Genomic DNA, 16,751 nt, shown 5'->3' on the forward strand with positions numbered 1-16,751 from the left:
TTATAGCTTTCTTCGGATCAGTTGCTCTTTGTTGTTCAGCTCAGGCTTCAGTAAAATGATGTAGCATTTAGGGGAAAATATGCAACACAGTAGCCCAGCACTGGAAGCCAAGATGGAGAAGAGCTCCACAGCCACCATGTATTTTCCTCTTGTGCTCAGGTAAGTTGGAACAAAAGTCAGCCAAACACTGCAAAAGACCAACATACTGAAAGTGATGAACTTGGCTTCATTAAAACTATCAGGCAACTTCCTGGCTAGGAAAGCTACAGTGAAGCTGAGAAAGGCCAGGAAGCCCAGGTAGCCCAGAACACAATAAAACATGATGCTTGAGCCTTCATTACATAGCAATATAATTTCTTCAGTCATTGAGTATGTGTCCACATCTGGGAACGGCGCAGAAGTTGCCAGCCACAGAGTACAGATCCCTATTTGAATTTTGGAGCAGGAAAAGACAATGGAATAAGTCAGCCTTTGTCCCAACCATGTCCTCATCCTGGATCCTGGTTTGGTGGCCATGAATGCCAAAACCACAGAGATGGTTTTGGCCAAGATGCTAGAGAGGGCTACAGAGAAAATTATACCAAAAGCAGTTTGTCGGAGGAGGCAAGTTGCCTCATTAGGCCTTCCAAGGAACATCAAGGAGCACAGGAAACACAAGAGAAGGGAGATGAGGAGAATATAGGTGAGGCTTCTGTTGTTGGCCTTGACTATGGCAGTGTCCTGGTATTTGATGAAGATGCCAAGCACCAGCACTGTAATCAGTGATAACAAAACTGCAGAGAAATTTAGAACGACAGCCAAAGTGTCATCAGTAGCCAGGAAGTTTGGACTCTTAGGAATGCACTGGTCCTTCCCTTTGTTTGGATATTGGTCATCTGGACAAGGGACACAACTTTCCATGTCTGGAGAGAAAAGAAACAGAAATTGTTCTCATCATAGCTGTCTTAGCAGAAGTCTACCTAGCATTGATGCAAAGAATTGAGACTATGCTTTCTAAAGGGAGCTTGTTTGGGATCTCTATGTGAAAGACCTCTAGGTCTCTACATTTCTAAGGAGATAGAGATCCACCAGGTGAATCCAAATTGGGTGTGTGGAACTTTGGGGGCTTTAAGGACTTCCTTAGAGAAGCTCATAACAGATGCCTAAAAAGGGTCCTTTGTATTTAAAAGGGGTTTTCCAGAACTGTTTCATAATAACAAAAAAAAAAAACAAACCCAAAATTAGTACTAATGAAACGTTCTTTTACATTTTGCAGACAACAGATCTTGCAATCATCATATCAGAGTTACCTGGGAATTTGCTGGTGCTAAAATGTTTTACCTGGGATTCTACGTATCATTTCCTCAAGATGTTTAACAAGAACTATTCATAAAACTTCTGTATTTAAATAACGAAAACTATATATTATTCCCAGTGCTTTTTTCCCTTGGGAGATGCAGGGGGATGCATACCCCTAAACATTTTGTGAATCGACGTTCGGCCTCCTTGAGGGGCAGTATTTCACTATGAGTAGGAAAATGAGAGTACCCCTAAACATATTTATTTTATTTTTTTAGAAAAAAGGACTGATTATACCATTATTTGAGGATAACCCCCCCCCCCGCTTACTTGGGGGGGGAATGTATTCTTTGATATATATTTATATGACAAGTCCTACCAATCTCATTTGAAAACATCCCATCTGGACATGGAGCACAATCATAACAGCAAGATTTCTCCCCCTCTTTTTTTCTCTTATGGTAGCCAGGATGGCAGTTGTCATTACATACTGAAAGAGGTGGTACCTATCCAAAGGGAAATTTATTATTAAGATAATGTTCAGGAAATTGAACTTATACCAGTAAAAAGCACCAGTAAATGAAAGTGCAAATGATGTGGAATAGCACAAGAGAACAGGTGCCAGAATCATTGGGTGAAATACCTACTAGATCAGGCATCTTGAACACTAAAGATTTATTATTATATTATTATTAAATTTATTGGATACTTATCTTCCTACGCACACACTTTAAAAGGCCATGAATCATTAATAGCCAAAAGCTTGGTTGAAGAGGTGTGTGTGTGTGTGTGTGTGTGTGTGTGTGGTAAAGGTAAAGGGACCCCTGACCATTAGGTCCAGTCGTGACCGACTCTGGGGTTGCGCACTCATCTCGCATTATTGGCCGACGGAGCCAGCGTACAGCTTCCAGGTCAAGTGGCCAGCATGACAAAGGACAAAGCCACTTCTGGCAAAACAGAGCAGCACATGGAAATGCTGTTTACCTTCCCGCTGTAGCGGTTCCTATTTATTTACTTGCATTTTGACGTGCTTTCGAACTGCAAGGTTGGCAGGAGCCATAGCTGCCAAGTTTTCCCTTTTCTCGCGAGGAAGCCTATTCAGCATAAGGGAAAATCCCTTTAAAAAGGGATAACTTGGCAGCTATGGCAGGAGCTGGGACCAAGCAACGGGAGCTCACCCCGTCACAGGGATTCGAACCGTTGACCTTCTGATTAGCAAGCCCTAGGCTCAGTGGTTTAACCCACAGCACCACCTGGGTCCCATATATATATATATATATATATATATATATATATATATATATGTGTGTGGCACCCAAATATATATATAAATGGTGTCAGCTGAGCCTCCCTGGGGACTGAATTCCACAAATCGGGAGCCACCACAGTAAACACCTGCTCTCATGTTGTCACCCTCCAGACCTCTATGCAGTGAGCACACAAATAAAGGCCTCAGATGATGATCGGAATATTGTAGTACCTAGGTAAGGTAAAGTTAAAGGACCCCGGGATGGTTAAGTCCAGTCAAAGGTGACTATGGGGTTGTGGCACTCATCTCACTTTCAGGCCGAGGGAGCCAGCATTTGTCCACAGACAGCTTTCTGGGCCATGTGGCCAGCATGACTAAACCACTTCTGGCGCAAGAGAACACCGTGACGGAAGCCAGAGTGCACAGAAACACTGTTTGCCTTCCTGCCACAGTGGTACACACCATATTTTTCAGTCTATAAGACGTCCCCATGTATAAGATGCCCCCTACTTTTGGGGACACTGATTTAAGAACATGGGGGTAGATACTATCCATGTATAAGATGAGCCAAGATTTTGAACATTATTTTAGAGTAAAAAAACATAGTCTTATACATGAATGTAATAACAGAAATGTTAATTTCTGCATTAAAAGGCAATTGTCTCTGCTCCATATATTATTTCGAAGACGTTATAAATTGTTGATATTGTTATGAGCTTGGGGTGTTGAGGTGGGTGCCAGACCTCTCTAATCCCTGGATCCAACAAATGTTAGAATTTAATAAAGGTTTCTAATTCTTGGAATTGCCAGGCTGGCCTCCTGGTGTGGTGATAGCCTGGATGATGAACTATTAAGAGGGATGAAAGAGCGTGGGTGGGGTTTTCTCCCTCAACAGATAAAGCCACACACCTGGAACAGACAAAGCAGCAAAACTAGCAGCAGATGGAGCAGCAGTTTGCTGAAGTGAAGTCCTCTCAATGGGTTTGCTAGATCAACAGCTGCAAGTGATGAAGACTGACCTAGAAGCCTGGTTGTAAGACTTAAATAAGGGGGATCAAGAGGATAGAAGCCTAGCTAGCCTGGACTCTAAGGTATCTGAGTCACTAGTTGAAACCCTAATGGCTTTGACTAATTTGCAGTTGGCCAACAGGCTTGCAACAGCACAGGGTGGGGTGCTCTGGACTCAGTGTGGGGTACACAGCACCCAACCTTCAAGCACAGGGTGCTTGGTGCAGCCTGCTCCCAACCGTGCAATGTCACAAGCACTCGTTGCATGCCACGTGTGTGACGTCACACACACGCCTTGCATGCGTGCAACGTCAGGCCCCCTCAGTCTTCAATGCAAGATGTCACGGCTGAATTCCTCAGTTTCTTTAACACACTTTTATCTACAGTGGTACCTTGGTTTATGAAAACAATTGGTTCCGGAAGTCTGTTCATAAACTGAAGCGAACTTTCCCATTGAAAGTAATGGAAAGTGGATTAATCTGTTCCAGATGGTCCACGGAGTACTTAAACTGAAGCGTTCATAAACTGAAGTGAACTTTCCCATTGAAAGTAATGGAAAGTGGATTAATCTGTTCCAGGCGGGTCCGTGGAGTACTCAACCTGAAGCGTACTTAACCCGAAGCATGGGTGTAATTGGTTCCGGAAGTCTGATCATAAACTGAAGCGTTCATAAACTGAAGCGAACTTTCCCATTGAAAGTAATGGAAAGTGGATTAATCTGTTCCAGGCGGGTCTGTGGAGTACTCAACCTGAAGCGTACTTAACCCGAAGCATGGGTGTAATTGGTTCCGGAAAGTGAATTAATCCATTCCAGATGGGTCTGCGGCGTTCGTAAACCAAAAATTCATAAACTGAGGTGTTTGTAAACCGAGGTTCCACTGTATTTGACAACTCAATACAGTTTCCCAGTGAATTTCAAATGTATGCAATATATTAATCAATTCTGCCTTTTTCTTTGTTACCCAGAGGGGCTGTGCTCATGGGGGTGGGGCTAGCAATGCATGGGGGCACATCCCGGGGGGGCGTCGACCGTGGCAAGTGTCCCGGGAGGCAGGGCGGCGATGTCACACGCCCCTCAGGGATGACACCTGGGTGAGTCGCACCCACCGCACCCCCCTTTCTCCTGGTGTACATCTATAGACGTCTCATTTTATTGTATGATCGTGAATATTGATACTTGAGAGGCAGTGTGGCTCTTTCCCTACCTGAGTCAAGTTCCAGTGCCATTTGATTCTGTCCTCATTAATGGAAAACTCTTTGCCCGGAGGAGCCTGAGGATCCACCTTCCCCACTTTGACCCTGATGTAGGATCTATTTGGGAAAGTCACCAAGTTTCTAATATCAAATCCACCTACTAATTCCCCATGTTCGTTAAACGTAATTTCCTCTCCAGCACTGTTGTTGAATGACACCCTCTGAAGGAATGAGTGGAACTAGAGAGAGAAAGGGAGAGTTGTAAAAAAACAAATCTATAAAGTGTTGTGATATTATCATTAAGGTGGTTCAGATAACTTTCCTAGATAGATTTGAATTTACTTTCTTGGTTGGGGCTGGGGGAATTCACAAGGAAGTGTATTCAACTTTCAGTAGCAGTTGCGCGGCAATGTCCCGACCCTCCCCGTGGTATAATGAAGACACATGACACGATAATTAAGGTTAACGGGCATAAAAAGGCCACAACTTTATTGGTTACAGATGATGAGCAGTATTGGCTTAGGCATTGGATCTAACTGACTATATTTGACTCCAGCCCATTTTGCTGGAAGTCCAGGAAGGGTTAACCACCAGTAGGGGGAGTCCTGCTGATGAACATCAAGTAGGAACTCAACCTGGGGCCTCCGATAGGGGGCATGCTTTAGCCCCTAACCTCCCTAGGCTTCGGACAGGGCCACCCCCCCCCCGGATTCCTTTACTGGAATACCCTTCAATATTCGGGGGAGGTGATGGCACTACCTCCTCCCCCCCTGCAGCCTAGCAGAAATATCCCAATGCCTAAAAGCCCAAACCAAAGTTGTGACGAATTGCTACAAGGTAGGCGAAAACCAAATAGCCAGAGCCAATTTGCCAAGTGGAAAAATTCCTACCAGGCCCCTCAACAGCGACCAACCACAGTCCATAGCAAGGTCCAGGAACAGGAAAACCTAAAGGGTGGGTGGATGGGTGGGAAAAACTGGAGCAGCAATTGTGGGGAAGCAATTGAGAGATCTCTGGCTGCACGCCTGTTTAAATGTAGCAGGCCACATCCCCAGGCCGACCGGATTGGCCGGCCTGGCTAGTGACGCGGCCGGGATTCCTCCAGCCACAGGGGCTGGGCACCCATCCCTGTGCATGTGGACGGGTTGTGACTGCCTGCAACACCACCTCCTTGCCAAGGTGGAAGTGGCTATATGGGAAGAGAGTGGCAAATCACAGAATTAGTGGAAATTCAGGTTTTGAATGTGCTGCCCCAGAGAGTCTATTTTCTTCCTAGACATTCTTTGAACAAATAAATCTACATTATATGCATACTCGTTTTCATTAAGTGCATTAACTCTTGAGGTGACAAATTCCAAAATTTGCTCATTTTAATGCCATGTACATAGGTATCAATAGTAATAGGTGAGAATTCAGTGTTGCATGCAAACCGAACAGTCTGCCACAGGAAACCTTACCTTCCAGGGTTCAACAGTCTGAGGAGATGGTCGGCCACTGGTCTCAATTGATCTGTAGTTGGCTCTGGATGAGTGCCTGATATGTAAGGCATGTGCCAGAGAATGGATGGCATTATAGATAGCATAGCTGTGACCAGTCATACTCATTGCAAAATAAGGTGCAGGAAGGCTCTCCAGCATCTCCTCTCCTGTACATGTGTTTGTGGTGTCTGTTGGCTCCATATTGTTTGGAAATCTACAGCTGAATGCTTGTTCCCAGAAAGTATGGATAAAACCATCTTCATTTGCCCAGGAAGGACGTACATTCTCAAGAAATTCTTGGAAGCCGGGCAGATCATTTGAGTGAATTGCAAAGGACAGAGCACCATGAAGCTCTTGGATATCGATATAAAACATATTTTGAAGGTTAGAGAATGTGAATTCAATTTGGGCTGTTGTAATCCATACTTTTGCTGTAGATACCTTCTCCTGATATTCAGGATGTATTTCTTGAATTATTCTAGTTCCTTCTATAGCATATGGTAACCATGAAATAGAAGAAGTTTCTCCATATATAATAACTGTATCAGCTTTGCTTACTGCAAAAGCTGGGGAAAGCCCCTGTGTTTCTGTGGCTACTTTCTGTACATTAAAATAGCTATGCAAATTGGTAGCAATTCGTTTTATGAATGCTAAACAGATTTTATTCTGCAAAAGCATTGGCTCTATAGTCTGCAAAAAATATTCTCCACCTTCATCGGCTATAGCCATCAAGCCTACCCATTTCCATCTGAAATACAGAAGTAACTCAAGAATTCCTTGATACTGAAGGGCTTCATTGGGGACCATGTGATAAAATGAAGGGAACTTAACTTGATCATTCAATTCTAGTTGAAATGAGCCATATGAAATCTAAAAGGGAAGAAGAGGGCATTTCAGCACGGAAAGAGGCATTCATCATATTGTTTAAAACCTTGTCACATACTCTCTAATATATCAAGGTTAGTGATATGAACCACAGACCTGTGTTCTAATTTGGTCGGGCTGACCTCCTAATTTGTCTACAAAGTAGCTTTCGCTAAGCCACTCATGGAAATAATTAATATCCTATTGATGCTGATGACTTTAGACAACCAACAATCGAGGCACTCTTGCCCCTTTGAAAATCTAAGGTCACTCATGAAAAAGATATGGGTGTGAGGAAGTTAATAACTCATACAGTAGCCTGACAGTAACACCAAAAGTATGCAGTGGAATTCATAAGTATATTACTATCACCTAATGTAACACCAATGGGACTTTGGTGGTGCTGTGGGTTAAACTACAGAGCCTAGGGCTTGCTGATCAGAAGGTTGGCGGTTCGAATCCCCACGATGGGGTCAGCTCCCGTTGCTCAGTCCCTGCTCCTGCCCACCTAGCAGTTCAAAAGCATGTCAAAGTGCAAGTAGATAATAAATAGGTACGGCTTTGCCAGGAAAGTAAACGGCATTTCTGTGTGCTGCTCTGGTTCGCCAGAAGCGGCTTAGTCATGCTGGCCACATGACCCAGAAGCTGTACACCAGCTCCCTTGGCCAGTAAAGTGAGATGAGCATCGAAACCCCAGAGTCATCTGCGACTGGACCTAACGGTCAGGGGTCCCTTTACCTTTCATGTAACACCAAAGAAATACAATATGGATTGCATCTGACGTAACCTGAGGTTTCGGTTTGAAAAGGCATTCTTTTCTCAAGAAGGAGGCCCCACCAAAATTCTGAAGGAAAAAGGACCAAACAGTCGAATTATTGCATATGAATCATCTAATTTTGACACGAAAGGGAGAAATTTCCATTGTTTGGATACCTACCTGTGGAATCTTGTAAATACCTAAGATGTCTGCCATGTTTGAGGAGGTCTCAGCGGTCAGTCCCCCAATGACTCCTATTACATTTTCCTGGATGCCACATTTGTAGTTGGGTACAAAGTTATGAGAGTTAAAGAGCAGATCCTGAGTGTTGCAGTAGGTCATCTTTGAGTCACAATAGCTGTCATAGATGTGGAACCCGAGTGTGACATTGGGCAAGATATTGGGATTCTCATTGATCTCTTCAACAGCAAACACCAAGGCTAGGATATGCTGGTAGAGCTTTGTCACCATGCTGCAAATAAATTAACTGGATAATTAAACAGTGCACATAATTATTTTAATACTGTTTTTTTCTAGATTTGAGATATGCAGCTGTCGAACTATAAACCAGCAAAGTCATTCAGTAAGTCTGGTTGTCAAGAACTATGCCATGTGTGGGAATGATCAGGAATGTGGATGAGGAGATATTGTTTAATATATCCTATCCCAGCTTGTGTTAACAAGCTCCAAACTTAGCAGAGTTTTCATTCCCTTTTAATGCACAGCAAAAATGGTTGCTCAGGCTTGCTGAAGCCTATAGAATAATATAGATCTTTCCTGGTATTTTCCCCTTTATCCCTCTAAAAAAAAATACACGACACAATGCTCTTTAAAAGATAGAAAGAGTTTACTTACAGTACATCCTGAGTTAACAGCATAATCTCAGAAAGGCAGGCTTGCTTAGAAAAAGTAATATATACATGTGAAGTCTACTTATATGAAGTCAGACTCCATTTGCTCTCTCTCTTGGCTGGAGGCCAAGAGGGACTTTAACACTGTTGCTTCTCTGAAGACAAAATCCAAAGAGAGACTGAAATGGCCGCTGGCCAGTGACTTTTACCTGGCCAGGTAACGCCCATCTCAATTACATACAGAGGGATCAGTGACAGGAAGTCCCAGATCAGTGACAGGAAGTGTCCCTCCATGTGGTCACCCTAAGAACTGTTGTGACTTGACTGCTCCTGCTTTACATCCCACACCATGAACATCAACAGCACCACAGAAGTGTGATTCTGTGTTTGGAATCATTGACACTTTCCAAAACATCCTAAAACTGCATCATCTTCATACATATCTGTTCAGCTTTGGCACCTTCCTTTTTAACATTTCAAAGCCAATTTTGAGCTCAGCCCATCTAGCTCAGCATTTTCTACACTGGCAACTGGTAATGTTTCAGAGTGGGGTCTTTGTCAGCACCACCTACAAGTGCCAAGCCTGTTACCTATAGACAGACAGTGCTGATTCCTTCATTAAGCAGCAATTATCTGTAACACAGATGGTCCCCCAAACAAACAAACAAACAACAACAACAATAATTTATTATTTCTACCCTGCCCATCTGGCTGGGTTTCCCCAGCCACTCTGGGCGGCTTCCAACAGAAAAATAAAACACAGTAATCTATTAAATATTAAAAGCCTCCCTGAACAAACAAACAAACAAACAAAGTATAGAAACAAACAAACAAACAAACAAACCCCGCTTTAATGAATTTGTTTCTATACTCGAGTCTAGTACATCCCATTTTCAGCAATCTCTTATAGTACAAAATAAAATCAATATAGATTTATCCAACAATATGTGTGTGGAGGTCCACTTATGCAATGAAACTTCCTCTTCCTTTCCTCTTTCTGTGTGCCCTTGAAATCTTCTCTGGGGTCAGGGGGAGTCCTCTAGCCTTCTGGGAGCATGTTTTGAGGGGAGGTTGCAAATGAGAGAAGTGGAAACTTCCATTGTGCAAGTGGGAATCTGCTACTGAGCAGAAGTTTGGGAAGACACTGCATTTTTCTTCACATATCTTGATGGCTTCTTACCAGAAGACCATTTAGTAAAGAAAGCATGAAAAAGAAGAACAAATTTTCTTCATTTTGTTTTGTTGCTTTGGTTCTCCGATTCTCTTTAGTTAACTCTTTAAAGAAAGGAATACTGTCATGCCTTTGGCACGGGCAAAGTTCATAAATGTATTTAGTTTGTATAGTTTGTATACATAAATGTATTTAGTATTGTACTGGGTAGCTCGTCTCCACCTACTGGCCAAAAAGAATATTGCAAGAACGGCAGTTGCTGACAGTTGCTGACAGTTGGCCTGAGGGGTTAGAGAGGAGGAGTTCAGTGGTGCGAGGTACCAGAGGGAGTGCTGTTACATGTTCTCCACCTGCAAGATAGTATCGTTGTTTTACCTCATTTAATACTTGTCTTCACACTTATTATTTGTCTTATTTGATTTATTTTACCTTGTCCTTGACTGTTAATAAAGTATAGGATTAAAAGTAAAAAACAGTCTCTTTCCTTCCGTCGAAGACAAGAAGGTTTAGCTGTATGTCGAACTACCTAGGTCACCAGGCACGGTAGTGAGGACAGAACAGTAAAACAACGGCTTTCCAGCAAGTGGAAAGAGATAAGACTACACAGACCTGCTATTCTGTCAACGCACACGCCTGCATACGACAATAGCAAGCTCTAAACAGTCAGACATCTCCTTAACAACATGTCTCAGAGTCGGGCATCTTCGGGAAAGGCAAGGTCCCAAGTCTCTGGTACTTCTAAATCTTCCACTGTGAGTAATGCACTCGCCATCGCTCGCGCCAAGGCTGAAGCGGCTAAAACACGAGCAGCCTTCGCAGAGCAAGAAATAAAGATGAAACAGGAAAAGGCTACGTTGGAAGCAAGCCTAGAAAAACTCATTGTAGAAAAAGAAACAGCAGCCGCCATAGCTGAGGCAGACGCCTTAGAAGCGACTTTAATTCCTGTCAGTGAACGCAACAGTGTACTCAGCCCAGATCTGGGACTACAAGATCCCCTGCAACGGACTTCAGAGTACGTTTATCAGCATTCCAAATCAAGTGACTATGTACCTCTGCAACAACCTAGAGAAGAGGACATCAAAATGGCAACCCAAGACTTTTACACGGTGCCGCTGCAAAACAGAGACAAGCCTATTACTCTGAGAAACCCGGCAAACTCAACCTTCAAGCCGGAGCGGTACAACAGAGATCACATGAAATCAGAACCATCAGAAAGGTACGATTATCCCATACCTTTACATCGTAGTGACCCTCACCACACTGATCCAACCACAATAGACTTTGCCAAGTTCCTTGCTAAACGTGAACTAGTCACAAAAGGACTTGAAAAGTTTAACGACCAACCTGAAAGTTACAGAGCGTGGCGCGCTTCCTTTCAAAATGCTATCGAAGGCCTAGACCTATCGTGCTGGGAAGAGATGGACCTCTTAGTCAAGTGGCTTGGTAAAGAGTCTGCCGAACACGCCAAAAGAATTAGAACAATAAACATTAATTACCCAGGCATCGGCCTTAAAATGATTTGGAATAGACTTGAGGAGTGTTTCGGTTCAATAGAAGCTATAGAGAACGCACTATTTAAAAGACTCGATAGTGTTCCTAAGATACCTGCCAAAGCTTACCAGAAACTCAGAGAATTGAGTGATTTACTAATGGAACTTCAAGTAGCTAAATCTGAAGGAGACTTACCTGGACTTACGTTTTTAGACACAGCTAGAGGTGTCAACCCCATTGTACAAAAGTTACCTTACAATCTACAAGAACAATGGATTGCACATGGTTCTAAATTTAAGAGAAAACACAACGTTCCATATCCTCCCTTTTCTGTTTTTGTGGATTTTGTGAACCAACAAGCTAAGATGAGGAATGATCCCAGTTTTGATTTCTCACTGTCAAGTGTTATTTCCCACGGACTGAACAAGCCCCCAATATCAGTACACAAAATTAATGTAGACTCTCCAGATTCTCCTTTCAGGTCTGCTAGCTCTTCTCTCACGGAGGCAAGAATTAAGGATCCTGATAAACAGTGTCCTCTACACCGCAAGCCTCATCCTCTGCAGAATTGTAGAACCTTCAGAGAGAAGCCTTTAGAAGAACGTAAGGCCTTCCTGAAGCAGAACAACCTTTGCTACAAGTGCTGCTCAGCCTTTCACTTCGCTAAGGATTGTAAGGTCAGTCTGCGATGCCGAGAATGTGATAGTTCAGATCACAATACGGCTCTACACCCTGGGTCTGCCCCATGGTCCTTACAACACACAGACAGCTTCACTGAGCATGGCGGGGAGCAAAAACACACTCCTACAACTACGCCAGAGATTACCTCAAAATGCACTGAGGTCTGTAAAGGAACCATAACTGGCAAGTCCTGCTCCAAAATCTGTTTAGTTAGAGTCTACCCTGTAGGTAACAGGAATAAAGCCATCAAACTATATGCCATTCTAGACGACCAGAGTAATAAGTCTCTAGCCAGCCCAACCTTCTTTGATATGTTTGATATCAAAGGCCCTAGCTTTCCATACTCCTTGAAAACGTGTTCAGGTAACATTGAGACAGCGGGGAGAAGAGCATCCGGCTACAAAGTAGAGTCCTTAGACGGCCAAACTTCTTTAACTCTACCAACCCTCATTGAATGCAACCAGATTCCCGATCAAAGATCTGAGATTCCGACCCCAGATGCAGCACGTCACCACCCACATTTAAAACGCATAGTGAATCTAATACCTCAACTAGACCCGCAGGCTCGGATTATTTTACTCCTGGGGAGGGATATTTTAGAAGTCCATAAAGCAAGAGCCCAGATTAATGGTCCTCACAATGCCCCTTACGCCCAGAAGCTGGATTTAGGATGGGTCATTATAGGAGACGTCTGCCTTGGAAGCATGCACAAACCAAACTCTGTCAACAGCATGCTCACAAATACATTAGAGAAAGGTCACCCTTCTCTTTTCCAACCCTGTCACAACCACTTCATTATAAAGGAATTACCTCAAAAAAATCATTCAATTTGCCCTGTCGTCAACCTCCCTAACGAGGACGTCGGTTGTGACAGCGACACAGATCATCTAGGGTGTACAGTCTTTCAAAGAACCAGGGACGACAATAAGGTGGCAATGTCTATAGAAGATAAAATGTTTTTACAGACTATGGAACGGGAATTTGTTAAAGATGATACAAATAGCTGGGTCGCACCCCTTCCCTTTAAACCGCAGAGACGACGGCTACCTAATAACAGAGATCAGGTGCTCAAACGCCTCTCTTCTCTCAGACATAATTTACAAAGGAAGCCAGAGATGAGAGATCATTTCTTCTCCTTTATGGACAAGATATTTAAAAACCGTCATGCGGAAATAGCCCCCATCCTCAAAAACTCCGAAGAGTGTTGGTATCTGCCAATATTTGGAGTGTACCACCCCAAAAAGCCAGGCCAGATTAGAGTAGTATTTGACTCCAGTGCCAAATTTGAAGGTATCTCCTTAAATGACGTCCTTTTGACAGGACCAGATCTCAACAATAAACTTTTAGGAGTACTCCTCCGTTTCAGAGAAGACTCTATTGCCTTCACAGCAGATATTCAACAAATGTTCCATTGCTTCTTTGTTAGAGAGGAAGACAGAAATTTCTTGAGATTTTTCTGGTTCAGAGGCAATGACTTCTCTAAAGACATCATAGAGTACCGCATGAAGGTACACATCTTCGGTAACAGCCCCTCTCCCGCAGTTGCTATCTATGGACTTAGACGTTCAGCACGTGAGGGAGAAGCAGTGCATGGCACAGATGTTAGACAACTCGTAGAGAAGAATTTCTATGTGGACGACTGCTTAAAATCTCTGCCTTCAACTGAGTCTGCAATCAGTCTCCTTAAAAGAGCGCAGCAGATGTTTGCCTGCTTTAACCTCAGACTCCACAAGATTGCTTCAAATAGTAAAACTGTAATGGAAGCTTTTCCTACTCAAGATCACTCCAACGAGCTAAAAGATTTGGATTTGGGAACGGATTCTTTACCTATCCAACGCAGTCTTGGTCTGCTTTGGGACCTGAAAGTAGATTCCTTTACCTTCCAGGTAAATACAGATGAAAAACCCTTTACTCGCAGGGGTATCTTATCTGCGGTAAACAGTCTGTATGACCCACTAGGTTTCGCAGCTCCTGTCACTATACAAGGTAAAGCATTACTTAGGGACTTAACTCGTGGGACATCTGACTGGGATGCTCCACTACCCCCTGAAAAAAAAATCTCATGGGTGAACTGGAAAAATTCCCTAGCTGCTTTGGCTGAACTCCAGGTTGTACGCCCATACGCAACCATACCCTCCACGAAAGTACGAAACCAAAAACTCTGTATATTTTCTGATGCCTCTACCAAAGCAATAGCTGCTTTTGCTTACTTGAGAACTGTATATTGTGAGGCACAGTGCCATTTAGGATTTGTCATGGGCAAAGCAAAACTTGCTCCTCATCCTGAGCACACTATACCCAGGTTAGAACTGTGTGCTGCAGTATTAGCGGTTGAATTAGCCGAACTTGTCACTTCGGAACTGAACATCAATCTTAAAGATGCTGAATTCTACACCGACAGTAAGGTAGTGTTAGGGTATATCTACAATGAGAGTAGACGCTTTTATGTCTATGTTAACAACAGAATTCTACGGATTAGGAAATCCACTTGTCCAACTCAATGGCATTATGTACCTACTGAACACAATCCTGCAGATCACGCTACAAGGGCTGTTGCAGCTGGTCATCTCAAAAACACCACATGGTTGACAGGACCTGCTTTCTTGTACAAGACAGAGCTGACTGCCCCTCAGAATGACATATTTGAACTAGTGAACTCAGACCTTGATTCTGAAGTCCGTCCTGAAGTTTCTGCACTTCAGACAATAACTACAGTCAGTCATCTCGAGTCTCACAGGTTCAGTAGATTCTCGACCTGGAAGTCACTCATTAGAGCCATTGTTAGCCTAACCCACATAGCTCATTCATTTAAACATGTCACACCTTCAGTAGAGAGTAATTGTAAAGGCTGGCATCTGTGTCCCAACATCCGCACACCATCAGAGCATCAACATGCGCAAAATGTGATCATTGGCATTGTGCAACATGAAGTCTATGCCAGAGAGATTAACTGTATCTTGAACAAAAAGGTTATCCCTAAGGACAGTACTCTTAGGAAACTTGACCCATTCTTCGGTCGAAATGCCCTGTTAAGAGTAGGTGGTCGTCTCAAGCAAGCTAAATTAGAGTTGAATGAAAGAAACCCTCTAATTATACCTGGCCAGCACCACATCGCTTCTCTGATTGTACTGCATTACCACCACCAAGTCAGACATCAAGGACGTCTATTTACAGAAGGAGCTTTACGTTCTGCTGGTTTTTGGATAGTGGGAGCCAAACGGCTTGTGAGTACTGAAATTTATAAATGTATTACTTGCCGTAAGCTTCGTGGCATACTTCAAACACAAAAGATGGCCAATCTTCCAGCTGACAGACTCAGCACAGACCCTCCCTTTACCAATGTAGGCCTCGATGTCTTCGGCCCCTGGTCTGTTTCCGCACGTCGTACTAGAGGAGGTTATGCAAGCAGCAAGCGCTGGTCAGTCTTGTTCACCTGCATGTCTATTAGAGCTGTCCACATCGAAGTGATTGAGTCTATGGACACGTCTAGCTTTATTAATGCTTTAAGACGTTTTTTTGCTATTAGAGGCCCTGTAAAAAACATTCGCTCTGACAGAACACTAATTTCATTGGTGCCACCAAAGAACTGAGCATTCTCTCAAACTTAGACACAAAACAAGTAGAAAGATATTTGAGCAGTCAAGCTTGTACATGGACCTTCAATCCACCGCATTCTTCCCACATGGGAGGAGCTTGGGAAAGAATGATAGGAGTGGCTCGTAGAATCTTAGATTCCATCTTCCTACAAATAGGGAATACTAGGCTTACTCACGAGAGTCTGACAACCTTCATGGCAGAAGTTGCAGCAATTATTAATGCCAGACCTTTAACCCCTCTCTCCAATGACCCAGAAGAACCCTTTTTGTTGACACCGGCAACTCTCCTTACTCAAAAAATTGAAGTAGTCAGTACACCTCCTGGTGAGTTCACTAACAAAGACTTGCATTTGCGTCAATGGAGACAGGTTCAAAGTCTTGCAAACACCTTCTGGGATAGGTGGAAGAAGCAGTACATCTCTATGCTACAATCAAGATCTAAATGGCAAACTGCCAAGCCTAATCTAAACGTTGGTGACATCGTTCTTGTTAAAGACTGTCAGTCTCAAAGGAATGAATGGCCATTAGCCTGCATCACCAAAGTCTTTCCAAGTGAAGATGGAAGAGTCAGGAAAGTGGAAATTAAAGTATGCAAAAACCAACAAACAAAGTTGTTTCTTAGACCAGTCTCTGAACTGGTTCTACTGTTGTCATCGGGGGAATCAAATAGTGGTATCTGTTGATACCAAGCGGGGAGTGTCATGCCTTTGGCACGGGCAAAGTTCATAAATGTATTTAGTTTGTATAGTTTGTATACATAAATGTATTTAGTATTGTACTGGGTAGCTCGGCTCCACCTACTGGCCAAAAAGAATATTGCAAGAACGGCAGTTGCTGACAGTTGCTGACAGTTGGCCTGAGGGGTTAGAGAGGAGGAGTTCAGTGGTGCGACGTACCAGAGGGAGTGCTGTTACATGTTCTCCACCTGCAAGATAGTATCGTTGTTTTACCTCATTTAATACTTGTCTTCACACTTATTATTTGTCTTATTTGATTTATTTTACCTTGTCCTTGACTGTTAATAAAGTATAGGATTAAAAGTAAAAAACAGTCTCTTTCCTTCCGTCGAAGACAAGAAGGTTTAGCTGTATGTCGAACTACCTAGGTCACCAGGCACGGTAGTGAGGACAGAA

General features: G+C 43.3%; 1 protein-coding gene across 1 annotated transcript; it reads right to left on the reverse strand.

The window, feature by feature from the left end:
* Window positions 1-8,170, reverse strand: LOC118078224 (vomeronasal type-2 receptor 26-like). The gene is made up of 5 exons (XM_035101996.2): window positions 8,009-8,170; window positions 6,187-7,077; window positions 4,741-4,968; window positions 1,658-1,784; window positions 1-902 (listed from the first exon to the last, which is right to left on the reverse strand). Exons 1-5 carry the CDS (start codon window positions 8,168-8,170, stop codon window positions 1-3), a joined length of 2,310 nt encoding a protein of 769 aa, XP_034957887.2.
* Window positions 8,171-16,751: the final 8,581 nt, after the last annotated feature.

This window comes from Zootoca vivipara, chromosome 13 (genome assembly GCF_963506605.1).
Source record: "Zootoca vivipara chromosome 13, rZooViv1.1, whole genome shotgun sequence".
Taxonomy (NCBI): domain Eukaryota; kingdom Metazoa; phylum Chordata; class Lepidosauria; order Squamata; family Lacertidae; genus Zootoca; species Zootoca vivipara.